This window comes from Mrakia frigida (assembly GCF_051309035.1).
Source record: "Mrakia frigida strain ATCC 22029 unplaced genomic scaffold BDY24scaffold_11, whole genome shotgun sequence".
Classification (NCBI taxonomy): domain Eukaryota; kingdom Fungi; phylum Basidiomycota; class Tremellomycetes; order Cystofilobasidiales; family Mrakiaceae; genus Mrakia; species Mrakia frigida.
The window spans coordinates 154,161-170,733 of record NW_027481270.1 but is presented as its reverse complement, the minus strand read 5'-3'; the positions used below and the strand labels follow the sequence as shown (position 1 = coordinate 170,733).

At 55.3% G+C, this 16,573-nt stretch overlaps 5 protein-coding genes across 5 annotated transcripts; 2 read left to right on the top strand and 3 right to left on the bottom strand.

Annotated features, from left to right (window-relative positions):
• Positions 1-99: 99 nt before the first annotated feature.
• BDY24DRAFT_24877 (uncharacterized protein) lies at positions 100-3,669 on the bottom strand. The gene is made up of 4 exons (XM_076636765.1): positions 1,534-3,669; positions 1,314-1,432; positions 1,040-1,162; positions 100-925 (listed from the first exon to the last, which is right to left on the bottom strand). Exons 1-4 carry the CDS (start codon positions 3,500-3,502, stop codon positions 200-202), a joined length of 2,937 nt encoding a protein of 978 aa, XP_076497632.1. The 5' UTR covers positions 3,503-3,669; the 3' UTR covers positions 100-199.
• Positions 3,670-5,696: 2,027 nt separating this feature from the next.
• On the bottom strand, positions 5,697-7,452 carry BDY24DRAFT_385286 (uncharacterized protein). The gene is made up of 8 exons (XM_076639940.1): positions 7,271-7,452; positions 7,125-7,144; positions 7,041-7,044; positions 6,880-6,956; positions 6,783-6,802; positions 6,683-6,698; positions 6,307-6,359; positions 5,697-6,223 (listed from the first exon to the last, which is right to left on the bottom strand). The coding sequence occupies exons 1-8, from the start codon at positions 7,364-7,366 to the stop codon at positions 5,802-5,804; spliced, it is 708 nt and encodes a 235-aa protein (XP_076497631.1). The 5' UTR covers positions 7,367-7,452; the 3' UTR covers positions 5,697-5,801.
• Positions 7,453-7,833: 381 nt separating this feature from the next.
• On the top strand, positions 7,834-9,581 carry BDY24DRAFT_385283 (class I SAM-dependent methyltransferase). The gene is made up of 4 exons (XM_076639939.1): positions 7,834-8,048; positions 8,327-8,504; positions 8,581-8,818; positions 8,933-9,581. The coding sequence occupies exons 1-4, from the start codon at positions 7,963-7,965 to the stop codon at positions 9,283-9,285; spliced, it is 855 nt and encodes a 284-aa protein (XP_076497630.1). The 5' UTR covers positions 7,834-7,962; the 3' UTR covers positions 9,286-9,581.
• A 2,028-nt stretch (positions 9,582-11,609) lies between these two features.
• BDY24DRAFT_24585 (p23/wos2 family protein) lies at positions 11,610-12,675 on the top strand. Its single transcript, XM_076636749.1, has 5 exons — positions 11,610-11,739; positions 11,841-11,930; positions 12,129-12,139; positions 12,251-12,337; positions 12,419-12,675. Exons 2-5 carry the CDS (start codon positions 11,859-11,861, stop codon positions 12,636-12,638), a joined length of 390 nt encoding a protein of 129 aa, XP_076497629.1. The 5' UTR covers positions 11,610-11,739; positions 11,841-11,858; the 3' UTR covers positions 12,639-12,675.
• Positions 12,676-14,273: 1,598 nt separating this feature from the next.
• On the bottom strand, positions 14,274-15,415 carry BDY24DRAFT_385272 (uncharacterized protein). The gene has a single exon (XM_076639938.1). The coding sequence runs from the start codon at positions 15,298-15,300 to the stop codon at positions 14,413-14,415; it is 888 nt and encodes a 295-aa protein (XP_076497628.1). The 5' UTR covers positions 15,301-15,415; the 3' UTR covers positions 14,274-14,412.
• Positions 15,416-16,573: the final 1,158 nt, after the last annotated feature.

The following is a 16,573-nucleotide window of genomic DNA, read 5'->3' as shown; positions in this document are numbered from 1 at the left end:
CGGACCGAACCGAAGCAGAGAACGAACGAAAGATCCCAGAAACCCAAAAACACGAACTGGAAAAGAAGAGAGAAACGACACGAAACCGAAACACACGACAGGCGACCTTCCTCTCCCTCTCCCTTCTCCTCCCTCGCGAAACACATTCCCCTCGGGGACGAACTCTCAACCATGCATCTTCCCCAACAGACTTCCCTTCTCAAACAGCCCCTTGCTCCCCCCGTTCGCTCCAATCGCTCCCACCCCCAACCCAACGCCCGATCCTCCAATCCCTCCCACTCCCATCCCCGTTCCCACAGCCCCAAACTCGAGTGAAGCGGGGTTGATGAGGGGGTTGACCGTTGAGCCGATGGCTGGGGAGGTGATGCCGTGGTTGTTGTTGGGTTTGGGAGAGGACGAGTGGGACTGGGCGTGGTGGGAGGAGTGGGCGAGGACGAGGGAGTGTTGGTGGGCGAGGTGGGTTCGGAAGAGGGCGGGGTTGGAGAGCGTTAGTGCGTAGGACTGGAGATGGAGAAGGAGAAGGAGAAGGAGCGGAGTCAGCTTGGTTTGAGGAGAGAGAGTGGACGGGAAGGAAGGGAGAAACGAGACGCACCCTCGCAGAAGTGATCCCGCGCCACATCGTCTCCCAAGTTCGCTCGTCCGAAGAGGTGAAAATGTGGATGTAATCCTTGGGTTCTTCGAAGAATTGGATCTTGTCCTCTGCGAACGACGAGACCGACAGAGGAAAGAAGGTCAGAGTGTCGTTTCGACGCGACGAGACCTTCCGTCGAGAGACGAAAGGTCGTCGAGAAGCAGGAACGGAGTAGGAGCAAAGATACTCACGGCTCTTCAATCCCCAAACCCTCCCCTTGGGAGCCTTGTACGGTCTCGTGAACGAGTACACGTCGTAGGCGGACATCGAGCACAAGAACTGCTCGTCTTTCCCCTAAAAAACACCCAAACCGAACCCAAAGTAAGGGAAGGCAGTCAGGACGAGTCCGACTTCAGAAAACGAGGTAGACCAAGGAGCAAAGAAGAGCAAAGAAATGACTGAACTCACCCTGTCGTTTTTGCAGATCCAAACGGACCCTTCCCTGATCTCGAGGAATCGCTTCTTCCAGCTTCCCTTCTTGATCTCCATCTGAACCCATCCGATAATGTTGGGAGGTTGGTTGGGGATGGCCTGGAGCGAGAGAGACGAAGATAAAGAAAGAGGAAAGAAAGAAGGCAGACGCGTCAGTTCGAAGTCCCTGACGCGACGAAGAGTCGAGATAGGAGATGGTAGACGTCGAGCGAGTGGGTCGAATGGACGAAGATGATGTAAAAGGGCTCACCTGAAGAGTCAACAACGACGAAACCTTACACCTCTTGATGATGAAGGCGTTCAGCCTGGTCTCGTTGTTCCACGACGACGAGACTTCCGTGAGCAGCTCGTACTCCCTCAGAGGCCGTTCTGTATCAAAAAATAAACATTCGGTCAGCTTCACTTCATTTCTCTTCATCTGACGCATCCCAGCTCCCACGAGAGACGTAAGAGACGAGAAAACGACTCACCAATCCCCCAATCGTTCCCTCCCTCCCACACGCTCCACCCTCCATTCATCATCTCCTCTCCCTCCCTTCCACCAAGCTCACCCTTCCTCCTCAAGCCCTCCAGAACCATCCCCGCCGTCGTCGCGTTCCCAACCTCGACCTCCACCGCCCTCCCGCCCATCTTCTCCAAGAACATCCTCGTCGTCTCCGTCGCCGTCACCGTCACTGGTACAGGCGACCGAGGAGGTGATGGTCGATTGGCGGATCCTGGGGAGTTCGACGAAGAGGTGAGGAGATGAGGGAGGGAGGGACGAGGACGGGGCGGTGGGAGAGGGAAGTTGGTCGAGGCTGGAAGAGGAGGAGGCATGGGTGGGGAAGTCGCAGAGGTTGGTGCTGGAACCGGTTCGGAAGGACGACGACGCATGAGGGGACGGTCGTGAGAGGCGTTGGTGGTGGAAGAGGAAGGGAAAGGTTGGTTGGAAGCTCCTCGAGTCCGAGTCGAAGAGGAAGCGGACGGCTGGGCGGATTGGGATTTGGCTCGTCCGAGGTTCAACGCGCCGAAGGCAGAGGTGTGGGTTGTCGTGGTCGAAGAGGGTTGGGAGGTGATGTCCATTGGAGGTGGTGGTGGAGGAAGAGGGAGGGTTCGACTCTTTTCCATCATCCTCGACGACGTCGGGTCCATCATTCTCGAACGCAACGTCGACGCCTCTCCTGGACGACTGTTCCCTCCGCTCTCCTCGTACCCGTACGCCACCTCGCCTCGACTCTTCGTCCCACTCGAACTAGCCTTCCTAGCTCTCACAGTCGACCCAGCTCCTTCGTTCAGATGAGCAAGAAGCTTCCTCTCCAACTCCTCGGCGACGAAGACTCCCTCCTGCCCTGCTCCGTAAGCTGAAGGAAGCTCCTTCTTTGGCTCCCTCTCTCTTCTCTGAGCGTCCCTCGTCGACTGATGGTGATGAGGATCCGTTCCAGCAGCGGAGGTGGTCGAGTTCGAAGTCGGCGGCGCGTCTCTCCTCCTCGAAGGAGGAGATCGATTCCCTCGCTCGAGCTTCTTCTCCCTCAGCTTCCTTTCGTGCTTCTCCTTCCTCCTCGAAAGACGAAGACTCTTCTGGACCGTGAGAGCTGCTGGATGGGCGACGGCGAGAGGAACGTCGTCGTCCGAGTCAGCCTCGACGCGTGGCGAAGTAACGGCGGGTGGTCTCCTCGAGTTGCTGGCGGCGTCCTCGTCGTCCGATGAGCTCGACGCAGAAGAAGAAGAGTCCTCGTCCGAGTCCGAATCGTCCTCGAGGGTCGATCGATCGATCCTCCTATCGTCGTCTCGTCGACCGTCGTCTCCGTCTCGAGCTCCTCCTCCTCCTCCGTTCGTGTTGGATCCGTCGTCGACGCGTCGAGGTCGATTGGGTCCCGAAGGCATCTCTCCTCTTCCCGCTCCTCCGAAGCCGTCTCCTCCAGAGATCTGTCCCTCCCCAGAGTTCCATCCTCTCCTCCCTCGTCCTTCTCCTCCGGAAGCTCCAACCATTCCCACTCCCAAGCCCTTCAGGTCCTCCTTTGCCGTCGTGGTGGTGGTCGAAGAAGGAGAGGAAAGCTTAGGCGAAAAGGGAGGTCGCCAGTCGGAGTCGGTAGGAAGAGGAGGGAGAGGTGAAGTCGGTACGGGTGAGCTGGGAGAGTATCCGACGGAGGGAGATTTGGGTGATTCCGAGACGTGACGCGACGACGAGCCTGAGGTCGACGATCCAGTTTGAGAAGTCGAGGTCGCCGAGGAAGCTGTCGTAGCCGTCGAGTTCTGAGAGACGGAGAGGGGCGAAGGAGGTACTGATCCGAGCGTAGAAGGAGTTGCGAACCCCGAGGACGAAGAAGCAACTGCTGATCCTCCTCCCTCCGACGCCTTCCTCCCTCTCCCTTCCAGCTGAATCAACCCTCTCGCCTCCAGCGCCAGATCCAACATACTCGGGCTCAACCTAGGGCTCTTGAGCCCTCCACCAGTCGCCATCCCGTTCGTAGCAGCTGCTGCGGCGAAGCTCGTGCTCCTCTGTCTCGGTGCTGGAGGAGGAGTAGGAGGAGCGAAGGGATCGTTGGGAGGAGGAAGAGGGCTGAGAGGAGCCGCCGCTCCTTTGGGCGAGGCTGAGGAGGACCGAGTGCGAGGATGGGAGGAGGAGGAGAGGGGTTGGGAAGGGACCGGTGGTGGTGGAGATCGAGCTCGAAGGTTGGGAACTGATTTCCTTGGACGAAGCTTGACGGAGAGGCGATGCGTCCAGGTCGAGGAGGTCGGGGAGGCGAGGACGTCACTTGGAGTGAAGGAGGTAGAGAGAGGAGTGGACGTAGGGATGCTAGGGGAGGGTGGTGGTGGGACGCTGGAGTTGGAGTTGGACCTGAAGGAGGAGGAGAGAGCGTGGAAGGAGGTGCTTCGAGTCCTGAAGGTCCCAGGTCGTTTGGGAGGGATCTCCTCCTCGTCCTTCGCAGCTCGACCTGCGTCCTTCGAAGACGAGGAAGAAGGGAATCCTAGACCTAGGATCTTTGCTGCTCGACCTCTGGGAGAGGAAGGGATGTTCTCCGAGTTTAAGATGGCGATGTTGGGCTTGGGAGATGAAGGGAGGAGAGGTTCTGGAGTTGTCGGGAAGGAGAGGTTGGTGGTCGTTGAGCCGGTGTTGTTCGTAGAGGAGGAGGGAGCGTCGTATCCGAACGAGGTGAAGGAGAGGGAGAATGAAGGTGAAGGAAGAGAGGGCGAAGGGAGAGCGATGGATGGGGACGTCTGAGAAAGAGAGAAAAGAGAGGGAGGTGAGCTAGAGGATGGGCCGGAGGAGAAGAAGGGAGACTTGAACCGACCTCGTTCGCTGGAGTCTGTAGCTTGAGAGGAGCAGGAAGTTTCCCAGCACCTGCTACTCTAGCTGAGAGACCTCGAATCGACTTCTTGTTCTTGAGAACCTCGTTGGGAGAGGAGACAGTGGCCATCGTAGAGGGAGGAAGGGAGGAGGTCGAGAGGCGAGGAAGGAGGAGGGAGGGAGGAGGAGTTGACCGGTTTTGTTCGTAGCTCGTCGTCGTCGAAGCGGAGAAAGTTTTCCTAAAATGGAAAGGGGGGTAGAGGGTATACAAGTCAGCCTCGTTTGGGTATGAAGGTCGAGAATGAAGAGAGGAGTACGCTGTCTCTTCTCGTCTGACCAGCCTCTCCCTCTCCTCCTTCCAGCTGAGCTCTTGTCGCAGTTGCCTTGTCCCTCCTCTCTCCCCGCGGACGCTCTTTCTACACAGCATACGAGGCAAAGGAGGAGAGGTTACTGACCTGTATGAGATTGTGATCTATTCGTTTCCCAAGCAAGCAGACTGTTGAAGGTCTCTTCTGTCGATCTAAGCTCGTTGAAGTCGAAGGAGAAACCAAGGAGAGATCAAGCTCCGTTCTCTGCACCGCTCTCTTCCGTGCTAGCCTAGCCTATAACTCACGAGGGTGTTGAAAAGGAGCGTGAGGGAGGAGAACTGTCGTTTGTTGTTCGAAAAGAGGGGATCGTCGTTGTTGGTAGAATCAAACGTCCAGAAAGCCCTTTCGTTTCAGGAGGAGGAGGAGTGTCTCGCGGTGTCAAAATCGAGGTCGCGACTTCTTTTTCTTCTTTGAAGGGCGGGAAGGCCGATAGCGAATCTGCCTGGAAAGGAAAGGGAAGGTCGTGGGTTGGAGTAAAGATGATTTTGGGTGCTTGAGTGTTGTTGGTTGTTTACCAAAACCCAGCGAAGGCACACCTGACGTGAAGGGAAAAGGAAGAAAGGGAAAAACAACGCGTGAGAGTCGGCGTCGGCTCGAAGTTGGAAAGGAAGGGGGAGAGATGGAACACTTTGATGATCGGAAGACAGAGCGTCAGGTCGTGCCACTTATCCACTAGTTGGCCGACCAAGGCCGAGGTATGCTGACGAGGAGAAAGTAGGAAAAACCTTCGTCGAGAAACCGAGGAGCCGACGGAGGGCTGAAGCTTGTTTTCGTTGCGACGAACCGACGCGAGAAACAGAGATCATCAGAGCGCATCGATGCGACGAGCGAGTATCTTGTTGATCGCTTCGTCAGCAGATCTTGAACTTTGAAAGGAGCGAGAGGGGGTCGTCGACGGCGACGGCGAGACGCGTCGGCTTCATGAAGCTCCCGTTTGCCTTTCCCCCCTCCTTGCTTCAAATCTTGACTTTCGGAACTTGCTTCCTAGGTCAAATTAGTAGCCAAGAAGATGGAACATCAAGATCAAGTACAGCAAAAGCAAGAAAAAGCAAAAACAACAAACTGATCAATCGCGTCGGACCCATCGTCTCTCTCCCTCCGCTCAAGCTCCCCTCCCTCCCAAACTCGCTCTCCTGACAGGCATATCCCTATTCGTTCTCCCTCTCCCAGGACCGACTCCACTCCCAGCACTACTCCCACCCTCACTCCCAACCTCTTCTCGATCGACCTGCATTCGACTCGCAGACGGGTTCCCACTCCCACTCCCTACTCTCTCCATCCCAACGTTCGACCCTCCTGCTGCTCCCTGCCATGATCTACCTGAGCTGCTTCCCGTTCGAGATCTAGGATTGGCTCGAGGAGGAGGAGAAGATCGATCGGAAGGCGTCGAGGCGGAGGGAGAGTCGGCGAATCCGTCGACGAGGGAGGCAGGAAGGGCGATTGGGTTCGATAGGGAGGCGGGAGATGAAGAGGAAGGTGGGGAGACAGGATCGAAGATTTTGACGAAGGTTTTGTTCATGTCGTCTGCCAGAGAAGACGAAAGGTCAGCACGCGTCGACGCAAGTTGAGCTCGACGAAGATCGACAGAACAGGAACGGAGGACTTACATCCGACGTAGAGAGTCAAGAACTCATAGCCAGGGGATGGGTCTGGGTGCTGCCTGATCAGGGAAACGAGGAGGGAGGGGGCCAAGGTCAGCGATTGATTCCGTCGGGAAGACGCGTCGGTGGATCTTCAAGAAGACAGGAGAAGAAGTTCCTACCACATGACTAAGGACGACCGATAATGATAGAGAAGAGCAGAGGGATGCAGTCAACTCGGTGCGTTCGAAGAAGGGAGGATCTCTCCCAAGGGAAGAGACAGAGAGAAGAGGCGAAGCTGACCGTCTCTGACGAGATCTCCGCTACTGATTCACGAACGAGGGAGTCGGTCAGCGGGAAGGAAGCATCTCTAAAGGAAGTCTTGAGCTGAAAGTAGGCTGACCTGTCTGGTTTGGTGACTGAACCAGAGACGAGGAGGAGTCAGCCTCGCGGGGAGGAGGTCGCGGAAGTCGTTCCGACGACGCGACAGCTCGAGAGCTCACAGTGGAAGAACGAAGCCAATCTGCATCGTCGAAAGATGAACGAGAACTTCTCAGCCTCAATCACGATTGAAATTCTGAAGAGTGGAACAGATCTCACCCCATCATCGAGTGCTTCCAGAAGAGATCTGAGGGAGTGAAGCTCTCCTCTTGAAGTCTCGAGCCGTAGGGGTAGTACTGAACCATCCAACGCAGAGAACGAAGGAGTGGTTAGCTCTCTCGCTACTGATGTCCCTGAAGGGAAGAGAAGAGAGAGCCGACGTTGCTAAACCGAAACGAGGCGCGTCAGCAAGGGAGACGAGCTCGACGACTGGCAACGAGAGAATGGATGAGCGACGAACTCACTTTCCTTCGAAGTGCATTGCCTTGAAAGAAACAGGAAACAGTCAGTCTATAGTTCTAGGTGAGAGAGAAAAGAGAATCTGAAGAATCGGGAAGGAACGGTGGCCAAAGGGAGGAGAGGTGGAGCGGATCAAGAGAACGGAGCTCACCTCCTCGTATTTACACTCATGAAGGGTGAATCTTCCACAGCACACTCTGACCCATCGCTCACGGTCTACCTCGGAAGCTCTGATACCGAGAGACATGGTGAGAAAGAAGGGAGGAAGAAGGAAGGAAGGGGGGGAGATGGATGTTGAGAGGGAAGAAGCAGAGGGGGGAGGCGTTCTTTGTTTGGCATCCATTTAAAAAGCCTACCTATTTTCTCCAGAAAAATGGTTCACCTCTGAGCAGATTTTCATCTCTGGAACATCTTGACAAATGGAACTTTTGATTTTGAAAATTTCACGTCCCAGGCAAGGCAGCGAAGCGAGAGAGGGAGGCCGGAAATCAGCTCGAGCGCCTCCTCTCGTTCTCGCATCCGAACTCTTCAAATTCTCTCCTTCGCTGATTTCTTCGCTCAGGTCACCGTCGAGAACTTTCTTCGGGCCTCAAGCTGCTCAGCTATATCCGAACTCCCAATATCTTTCTGCCTTTCGGTGCGAGGATCCGACGGGGTAGACCGAAGGGTGAGCTTCCTGCTTCTTCCCTCTCTGCCCTCCTCCTTTTCCTCTGACTCCCATCTTCTCTTCGGCCGCTTCTTGATCCCTTTTTCACTCTCAGGCCCGCCCTCTATCTTTCAGCTCAACTTTCAAGTGAACCTCCAACCATCACCTCTCCTTCCGAACCTCCTTTCTTCCAACCCATGTCGAGCTCAACCGTTCCCTCCCTGGGAGGAGACAAGACTTTCGAAGCCACTCTCTCGAATCACAACTCGGATCTCTATCAGAAGTGAGTAACTTTCGAGTCTGGCATCGACTTCTGAAGTCCTTCTAAAGAATATGGGGTCTCGTCGGAAGCATTGGGAGAACGAGGGAAGGTCAAAGGAGGGACTCAAGGACGGTCCATCTCCTCGTTCCTCTGCTCCCTCGGTTTATTCGTCCGAGTCACCTAGAGTCATCTACAGGGCTTCGAGCAGCAGGCGTTAGTTGACCATGTGTCTCGCCTTTTATTCCTTTCTGCTCGCCTCTTCTCCCATCACCGAGCTGACTCCCTCGTTCTTTCACCAGAAACGCTTCCTTCGTCTACTCGGCAGCCTTCACCTCTCCAGTTCTCACCCTCCTCGACGCTCAACCAGGACAGAGGATTCTCGACATGGGATGCGGAACTGGAGAACTCACGGCTCAGATCCAACAAGCTGTCGGAAGTGAGGGAGAGGTTTGGGGGGTCGATTCCAATTCGGAGATGGTACGTCTCCCGTCGCTCTTCGCCCTCTTTCCTGCAGCCTAGCTTCTCAGCTTATCATTTTCCGTTGGTTGTGCAGCTCGCCAAAGCCTCCAAAACCTACTCCTCCCTCTCCAGCAACCTCTTTCAAAGCGACATTCAGTCCCTCGTCCTCCCCTCCTCCCCGTCCCTCGAGAACTCGTTCGACTCGGTCTTCACCTCCGCTACCCTCCATTGGTGCAGAAGGGATCCTGCTGGAGTCATCGAAGGTGTGAAGAAGTGTTTGAAGCCTGGAGGGAAGTTTGTAGGAGAGATGGGAGGGTTCTTGAACGTGATCGGTCAGTTTTGGACGCGTCTTTCTTCTTCTCCTTCATATTCCCCTCAAGAGCCTCGCTCTATATCACTCTCGAACACGAACTAAACTTCTACTTCCTCTCCTTCATCCCTCACAGGTGTTCGAACCCACCTCCATCAAATCCTCTCCTCTCCTCCCTACTCCCTCGACGCGTCCGAACTCGACCCTTGGTTCTTCCCCACCGCTTCCAACTACTCCTCCCTCCTCACCGCCGCTTTGTTCAGGATCCGATCCATCGAACTCGTCCCTCGATACACCGATCTCCCTCAAGGTCTCTTCGCCTGGCTCGAAACGTTCGCGAGGAATAGTTTCTTGAGCGGGTTGAGCGACGAGGACGCGGTAGCTGTGATGAAGGAGTGCGAGAGGAGGTGTGCTCCCGACTGTCAGGATGAGAAGGGTCAGTGGGCGGTGATGTACATGAGGCTGAGGTGGGAGGCGGTGTTGGAGTAGGAGTTTGGGGGCTTGGATGGGAGTCGTTGAGAATCCAGTCGTCGTAGATGTTGCGCCCGTTAGCTTCCTTCGCTGTACCAGCATCGATGCCTTTTTAGAACCTTCTTGCTCCTGTTAAGTCTCTTTAAACTCTCTCATCTTTCGATCAACTGCTGTTCTTCAGCGAGCGTTCGACTCGTCGGTTCACGTTTCTCGATGCTTTCCAAGACGCTCCATTGATAAAGCGATTCTAGTAGAGAAATGCACATCGAATGATTCCAAGCCCCCACAGCCGAAAACTCCCATCTTGCAGGGAGGGAAGGGAAGGGAAGGGAAGGGAGGAAGCTCGAGGCTTGAGCTCATCGCCTTCCTTCGACTGAAGGAGGACCGCAAAGGGGCCTTACAGAGCTCCTGGCCGCGCTCGGAGCTCTTTGGGTACTCAGAGAAAGCCCTTGGTTACCCTCTCGCAGAAGGAGGGCGAGGTTTGATCGCTCGGGAGAGAGAAGGAGGAGGAGGGAGAAGGGAAGGGAGGTCGTGAGCTCAGCTCGAGTTGGTTGAGCTTTCCTGACTTCGCGGCTCCCTCCCTCGACAAAACCTTCACGAGATAAGCTCGTCAGTCATGTAGAGGTGCTGGGATATCTACACAGCTGCCCAGGGTCAGAAAAACAGGGAAGGAGGGATGTACAACTGTAGAATCCATCCATCGCGTCAGGATTGAGGAAGCTGACCTTCCTTCTCTTCCTCTCCTCTTCCCTTCCTCCCCTCAAGTACCACCACCACCACCACTTCCATCTCCGACTCCAAAGACGCCTACTCTGCCGCCTCTCCTACCACCACTACTACCAGCAGCAGCAGCAGCAACAAGAAGCCCAAGACCGAGTCGGCTCCCAAGAGGAGGGTGTCGAGGAGGAGGCTCGAGGTGGGAACGGGAAGGGGAAGAAGAAGGCCAAGAGATGCGTTTCATCCTTTGATCATGTCAGAAGGAACAAGCAGCGGGTTATGTTGGCTCGGAGGGAGGGAGGGATGCTGGAAGGAGGGAGGGAGGGAGACAAGATCTGGTCGGGAGGGAGCACGGCGAATCCGAGACGGAGGGAAGTTCCCGAAGCCGATAGGAGCTTCATGGGCCTTACTAGTTGCCTGGATTGTACGTGTTCGAAGGAGGGAGGAGGAAGAGAGGGGATGGTCTCGCCAGCTCGAGCTGACTCCTCCTTTGTCTCGGTTTGGTCTCCTGGGACGCGCTCAGTTTCACTAAGGTCGCTGATAGGGACGAGGTGAAGCCTGCTTGGGTTCAGCATGTGGAGGACTACGTGAGTAGCTTAATGCTTCTCTTTTTTAATCGCCGGGTTCGCGTCGCGGTTGTGAACTCGAAGCTCATCCCTATCTTCCCTCCCCTCCCGCCTGTCTTCCGTCCTCTTCTTCACTGCCCTTCCCATCAGAATCCCACCCCTTCTACCTCAACATCCTTCGCAAATTCCCCTCGATCTTCACCTCCAACCCACAAGAATCTGGAGTCGATTGCTCCCGGGTTTGAGGACGATGGAGAGGGATGCAGAGGAAGGGGAGGTCGAGGAGGATGAGTTTGATGATAGGGAGGGGATGAAAGAGGAGGAGATGAGCTTGCCTGGAAGTTCTGATGAGTCAAGTGGGGACGAGGATGGTAGGAGCAAGAGGAGCAGATCGCAGAAGAAGAAGGCTTCGGGGAGGAGGAAGAAGGAGAGTGGGAAGGCAAAGGCTAAGGCAACGAGACAGATCGCCCGAGCCAGCCTTAGCCCCCATAGCAATGGAGTTGACTCGAGGAATCGCTCGACATTCAAGGAAGAAAGGGACTGGGAGGAGGGAAGACAAGGAGAGGTAAGGACCAGACTCCTTCAGCACACCACGCGTCGAGCAGATTCTCGTTTCCTTCTCAGAGTATCACGGAAGGAAATGGAATCTTCTCGGTGAGTTCTGTGGCAGGAGAATGTCGTGAAGAGGGAAAAGATAGAGGAAAGAGAGAGAGAAGAGAGAGAGATGGGAGAGGGAGGAGAAGTGACCGCTCCACCGTCCCACTCTTCTCTCCCCCTCCTCCTTCCTCAGAGATACCGATACCAGCGATCTCCACGGGAATTCACACCCTCTCATGCGAGAGCGGGTGCAAGAATCAACGTCGAAAGCTGGCAAAGGTAAGTGCTCCTCTGAGGGAAGCAGGAGGGCGAGACGAGTCCCTCTCTCTCTCGTGTTCGATTCGTGAGACGCAAGTGACCTGGCTCTGTAATGATTTCCGTACGAAGATCATCCAGTGACGAGATTACTACGCGCCGGATCACGAAAGAAAAACGAGAGAGACAAGAGAGAGGTTGATGTAGTTTGAGGTTGAACTCGTTCCCTCTGCTTCTCCTCCCTTCTCTTTCCTTTGGGCGTGACGTCGAATCTTTCATCTCCGATTCCCTCCCAACCATCCACCACCAACCCTCTTTCCCTCCCCTTCCTCCACCTGTGAGTGTTACAGTGTATCTGGCGAGCGAGCGAGAGGCTGATATGTGAAGAAAACGAAGCGAGAAGAAGCTGACCTTTCTCTTTGCGTTCGCTCCTTCCAGCTCCTCTTTCTTTCAAAAATGGCTACCGAGCAGACGCATAACGCTGAGATCCTTTGGGCTCAGAGGTCGAACGAGTTCGATGACGAGAAGGTGAGTTTGAGTTCTTGTAGGCCCTTGAGGAATAGAGGAGGGCGGGCGAGAAGAGGAAGGAGGGAGAGGAGAGGAGGGAGGAGAGGAGGAAGGGAAGGAGGAGGAGGACAGAAGCTCAAAGATTGAGATCGTGATGTGCTGACTTCTTCCTTTGCTGTTCGCCTTCTTCTCGATCTGCTTGTTGTTTGCTCGATGTAGAACATCATCTAGTACGTCTTTTTTCTTTCAGCTTTTCCCTTCCTTCAAACGAGGAGCGTTTTGAGCTCGACCTCAAGCTGACGTCCTTCCCATCTTTCCTTCCGCCTCTCGCTCTCTTTCAGCTTCACCGTCAACCTCCCCAACATCATCGGAGAGCCCGAGCTCAAGGTCACCGACGACGAGATTACCTTTAAGGCTCAGGCTGGATCGTGAGTCGATCATCTTCTCGTCTTCTTTTCCTTCGAACGAATCGAAGCTGACACTCCGACTCTCTTTGCCCCTCCTCTCAGCAACGCTCCCGGTCTTCCTACTCCCAAAACCTACGCTTTCACGCTCCCCCTCTACGCTCCCATCGTCGCCGACCTGACCAAGAAGTCGCTCACCACCCGACACCTCCAGCTCATCCTCCGAAAGAAGGACGCTCAGGAGGCTTTCTGGCCTAGGATCACAAAGGAGAAGGGAAGGAACCAGTGGATCAAGACTGATTTCGCCAAGGTCAGTAGAGAGTGAGGGTTTGGAGTTGGCTGGAGAGGATATGCGGGAGGTGCTTTTGGGTGGGAGGATGCGAGCCAGAGGGAACGAGAAACGAGACCAAGCTGACCTCAATCCTCCTTCTTCCTTCCCTTCTTCCTTTCTTTCCTTTCGTCTCCTTCCCTCGACTACAGTGGGTCGACGAGGACGAGCAGGAGGAGGCCCCCAAGCCCGACGAGTCTGAGTTCTCCGGTTCGTTTCTCTGTTCCTTCAGCGAGCTCATCACCTTCTCTCCTTCGCTCTCTCGAAGCTGACCTTCACCCTTCCCGTCTTTCTTTTCCTTTCCCTCCTCCCCTTTCTCCCTCTCCCTCACCACCCCTATCAACTCCCACTTCTCGCCTCAATATCCCTCTTCCAACGTCTCGCCTTCGCCTTCATCTGCGCCTTCGCCTCTCCTCTTCAGGAATGGGAGGAGGACCCGGAGGACCTGGAGGACCCCCTGGAATGGGAGGCATGGGAGGCATGCCCGGCATGGGAGGCATGGGTGGAGGACCCGGAGGAATGGATCTTGCTTCGATGATGGGAGGTATGGGTGGAGGAGAGGGAGGAGCCGGAGGAATGGTGAGTCTTTCAAAGGATCGGTTTCGCTCATCGACGTGCGAAGACTCGGGGCTCGAAGATGGAGAGTCAAGGAGATCACGTAACGCTGCTTCGCTTCGTTCGAAGCACGCTGGATCGATTCTGGACTGTCGCTAGATCGCACGAACGAACGAACTCGAACTGACCCTCCCTCCGTTCGCTCCCTCCCTCCCTCCTCCCTCTTCTTCCCTTCTCCTCCAAAGGACTTCGCCAAGCTCATGGCCCAGATGCAGGCTTCCGGAGGAATGCCCGGAGGCATGCCTGATCTCGGAGAGAACGGAGATGACGAGGACGAGGACGACGATGGTGAGCAAACCTCCCCTTTCCCTCTTCGACGACGCGTCGATCTCGCTCTCCGAACTCAACTCCCACGAGTCACGAGTCTGAAACTGACTCTTTCGTTTCACTTTCGTTCCTTTGTTGTTGCGTGCTCAGAGATGCCTCCCCTCGAGGACGAATCGGCTCCTTCCGAGTTGGACAAGACTGATTAAACGGTCAACGCTTCACGAACGAATTCGAGAGAGATCTAGGGAGGGGGAAAACCGATGGCGTTCGAGAATCACATGCTCTTTGTAGCTTGCACTCTTGTTTCCTTACGTCTTTGAAAAGAGCGAAAGAAGGAGAGGAACCGAGGATTTTTGAGCGACGCGTCGACTTCGAGGGAAGCAAGAAAGTGAAGTGGGAGAGCGCGAGAGCGGGGTCGTTAAATATCGTTAAAAGCGAGAGCGAAACGGGGAAGATAAAGTTAAGAGCAAGCGGGAGTGTAAAGAGACGAATGCAAGGGGGAACAAGGTAGAAGGTGAGGGAGGAGGGGACAAGGAGCAGTGCGAGTGCGAGTGCGAATGAAGACGAAGCGGAACGAATTGAAACCAAGAGGGGAAAGAGAGGATATGTGCAAGAAACAACGAGCTTCGCTGAGCTCAAGTATAGTCTAGTAAGGCGATAGACGAGCGAGCGAAAGCAAAACGAGCTCGGGCTCAAACTCGAACAACCTCACTCCTCCTCCCCTCCCTCCTCCCCACCCCTCCCTTTCCTCCTCCCCAGAACCAACCCCCCCAACAACCTATTCGTCTCCTCGTACCTCCTCCGGATAGCTTTCGTTTCCTCCGATTCGAGCTCCTCTCCCTTCCCAGAACCAGGTTCGGATCCGGCGAGCTCGTCTTCGTTGATCACGCTAGGTTGAGAGGATCCGAACAAGGGGAGACGACGAGGTTGAGGTTGAGCTTGCTCGGCGTGAGGGTGGGTGGTGGGCTGGGATCGATGAGGGTGATGTTGCGGGTAGGGTGAGGAGGAAGGATGAGGGAGATGGAGGTTCGAGAGACGTTGGGAGAGGGTGGGCTGAGGTGCTTGGTTGTTTTGGGAGGAGGGTGGGGAGGAGGAGAGTTGGGACTGCGAGACGGTGTGGGAGCGTGAGTGAGGCTGGTGTGAGTGTGAGTGGTGTTGAGTGAAGGAGGAAGGTGGTGGACGATGCTGGTGAGAGGGAGGGAGAGGGAGGGAGGAGAGGGAGGTGAGCTCCCAGAGTTCCAAAGACGAGGTCGAGGCGGAGAGAGCTCACCAGAGATCTCAACAACGAGTTCATTCCAGCATACGGACTTTCCATCTCTGCTTCTTCCGTCTTCCCTTCCTGCTCCTCCTCCTGCTCCTCATCCTCCCACTCCTCGTCTTCTAGTCGTTCTTCTTCCATCGTCGGCCGGCTCCCATCTGGTTCTCGCTCTCGCTCCGGAGGTTGCTGTAGCTGCTGAGGTCTATGAACTCTTTTCCTCCCCGGCATGACACCTTCTCCTATCCACGAGGAGCTCTGGTTGAGAGGAGTTTGCATCGGCCATGCTGTTGTCGAAGGCGAGGCAGAGGTTGAAGTCGAGGTCGAAGGAGGTTGGAGGTCGTCATCTTCCTCCTCGTCCAGAGGTCGCTGTTCCTCCGTTTCCGTGAGATCTCCATCGACGTCGTCGTCGTCTTCGTCGTCTTCGGTAGAGGAGTAAGGAGGTTGATGGTGGTGATAGGAGGAAGAAGAGGAGGAGTGGTGGTGGTGATGATGGCTCGACGAGTGATGGGAGGGATACATCGAAGGACCAGCTTCCCCGACCTGCCAGTCCCAACCTCCTCCTCCTCCTCCTCCTCCTCCATGCTGCAACGGAGAGGGAGTAGGAGGTCCAGGAGGTGGTCCGATGGGTCGAGCTTGCTCTCTCGTTCTCCGACGTTTGCTGATTCGGTCGAGAGGGGAGGAGGGAGGAGGGGAGGAGGATCGAAGTCGTTTCGCAGAGAGCAGCATAATCGAAGCTGCCTCGGAAGAGGGGAAGAAGAGGTCCAGACGAGGTAGGGAAGGGGGAGAGGGAGAAGGTGGGATATCGAAGTTCGAAGGATTTTTGGGTTGTGAGGGTGAGAAGGGAAGGAAGGAGAAGGGAGGAGACGAAGGTCAACCAACTTCAGGAACGTCAATCACCCAACGAGTTTCCTCCAACCACTTCAGTCGTTTTTTACGACTCTTCTTCCTTTCGATCCTTCCTGAGGGCCAACTCGATCTCTTGGTGCCTGATGGGACTTCTCAACGATCCATCTTCATCCAAGAGACTCGCCTTCGCTCTTCCCACGAACAGCGAGACCCACCTCTCCTTCCTCCCTCCCTCCCTCACTCTCTCCTCTTTCTTCTTTCCCTCGTACGAGCACTCGCCTGCATCGTAGAAGCGACAGCTACCAAATAAGGCGAGGTAGAGTCGGCTTCTTGAAGGCTGGTGTCTGTATCTCTGAGGCTCCTAAGGAGGACACGGCAGCGGTGGAGCTCTCACCCCCTCCTCCTCTCTTTCTTTCTCTCTCTCTTTCCTTATCTTCCTAGAGCCAGAGCGATTCTCCTCTTGTATTCCTTCTGGCGATCTCTCTCCTCATTCATCCTAGAAGAGGATGGAGATCGCCAGTTCGGATCCCAGAGAAGGAGGATCGTTCGGCTCCACCTCCTCGCTTCGCTCTCCATTCCTTCTCTTCTTTGAAGGAGCCTGCAACGTCTCAAGGCATCTTCTCCCTCTTCTGAAACAAGTCTACCTCGAGCGTCGCTCTTTGTCATCAAAGAAGGGTCGACCTCCGCTGTCCTTCTCTCCTTTGTTTCTGTGCTTCTGCTTCTCCTCTTCTCCCCTTTCTTCTCGTTCCTCTCGTCTTAATTTTCCATATATACTTCTACTCCTTCCTCTCCAAACATCTATCTCCTCTCGTCCTATCTCCTCTCCTAAAGAGCACCCTTCGACCGACGGGGGCGGCACCATCTCAGGTCTTCTTCTGCTTTCATACAAGCAAGAAGGCCTAGGCTGAAGTGTTCTTGCGTTGGTCGTCGGCGAATCAAGACTCTC

Coding starts and splice junctions, on each gene's coding strand:
- BDY24DRAFT_385286 (XM_076639940.1), bottom strand. CDS start 7,366: ATGTCTCTCGGTATCAGAGCTTCCGAGGTAGACCGTGAGCGATGGGTC. Junction 6,803..6,879: donor TGGAAGCACTCGATGATGGG/GTGAGATCTGTT, acceptor TCGACGATGCAG/ATTGGCTTCGTTCTTCCACT. Junction 6,224..6,306: donor CTTGACTCTCTACGTCGGAT/GTAAGTCCTCCG, acceptor CTTCTCTGGCAG/ACGACATGAACAAAACCTTC.
- BDY24DRAFT_24585 (XM_076636749.1), top strand. CDS start 11,859: ATGGCTACCGAGCAGACGCATAACGCTGAGATCCTTTGGGCTCAGAGG. Junction 12,338..12,418: donor TTTAAGGCTCAGGCTGGATC/GTGAGTCGATCA, acceptor CCCTCCTCTCAG/CAACGCTCCCGGTCTTCCTA.
- BDY24DRAFT_385272 (XM_076639938.1), bottom strand. CDS start 15,300: ATGTATCCCTCCCATCACTCGTCGAGCCATCATCACCACCACCACTCC.
- BDY24DRAFT_385283 (XM_076639939.1), top strand. CDS start 7,963: ATGTCGAGCTCAACCGTTCCCTCCCTGGGAGGAGACAAGACTTTCGAA. Junction 8,049..8,326: donor AACTCGGATCTCTATCAGAA/GTGAGTAACTTT, acceptor TTCTTTCACCAG/AAACGCTTCCTTCGTCTACT. Junction 8,819..8,932: donor AGGGTTCTTGAACGTGATCG/GTCAGTTTTGGA, acceptor CATCCCTCACAG/GTGTTCGAACCCACCTCCAT.
- BDY24DRAFT_24877 (XM_076636765.1), bottom strand. CDS start 3,502: ATGGCGACTGGTGGAGGGCTCAAGAGCCCTAGGTTGAGCCCGAGTATG. Junction 1,433..1,533: donor AGGGAACGATTGGGGGATTG/GTGAGTCGTTTT, acceptor TTTTTGATACAG/AACGGCCTCTGAGGGAGTAC. Junction 926..1,039: donor GGATCTGCAAAAACGACAGG/GTGAGTTCAGTC, acceptor GGTGTTTTTTAG/GGGAAAGACGAGCAGTTCTT.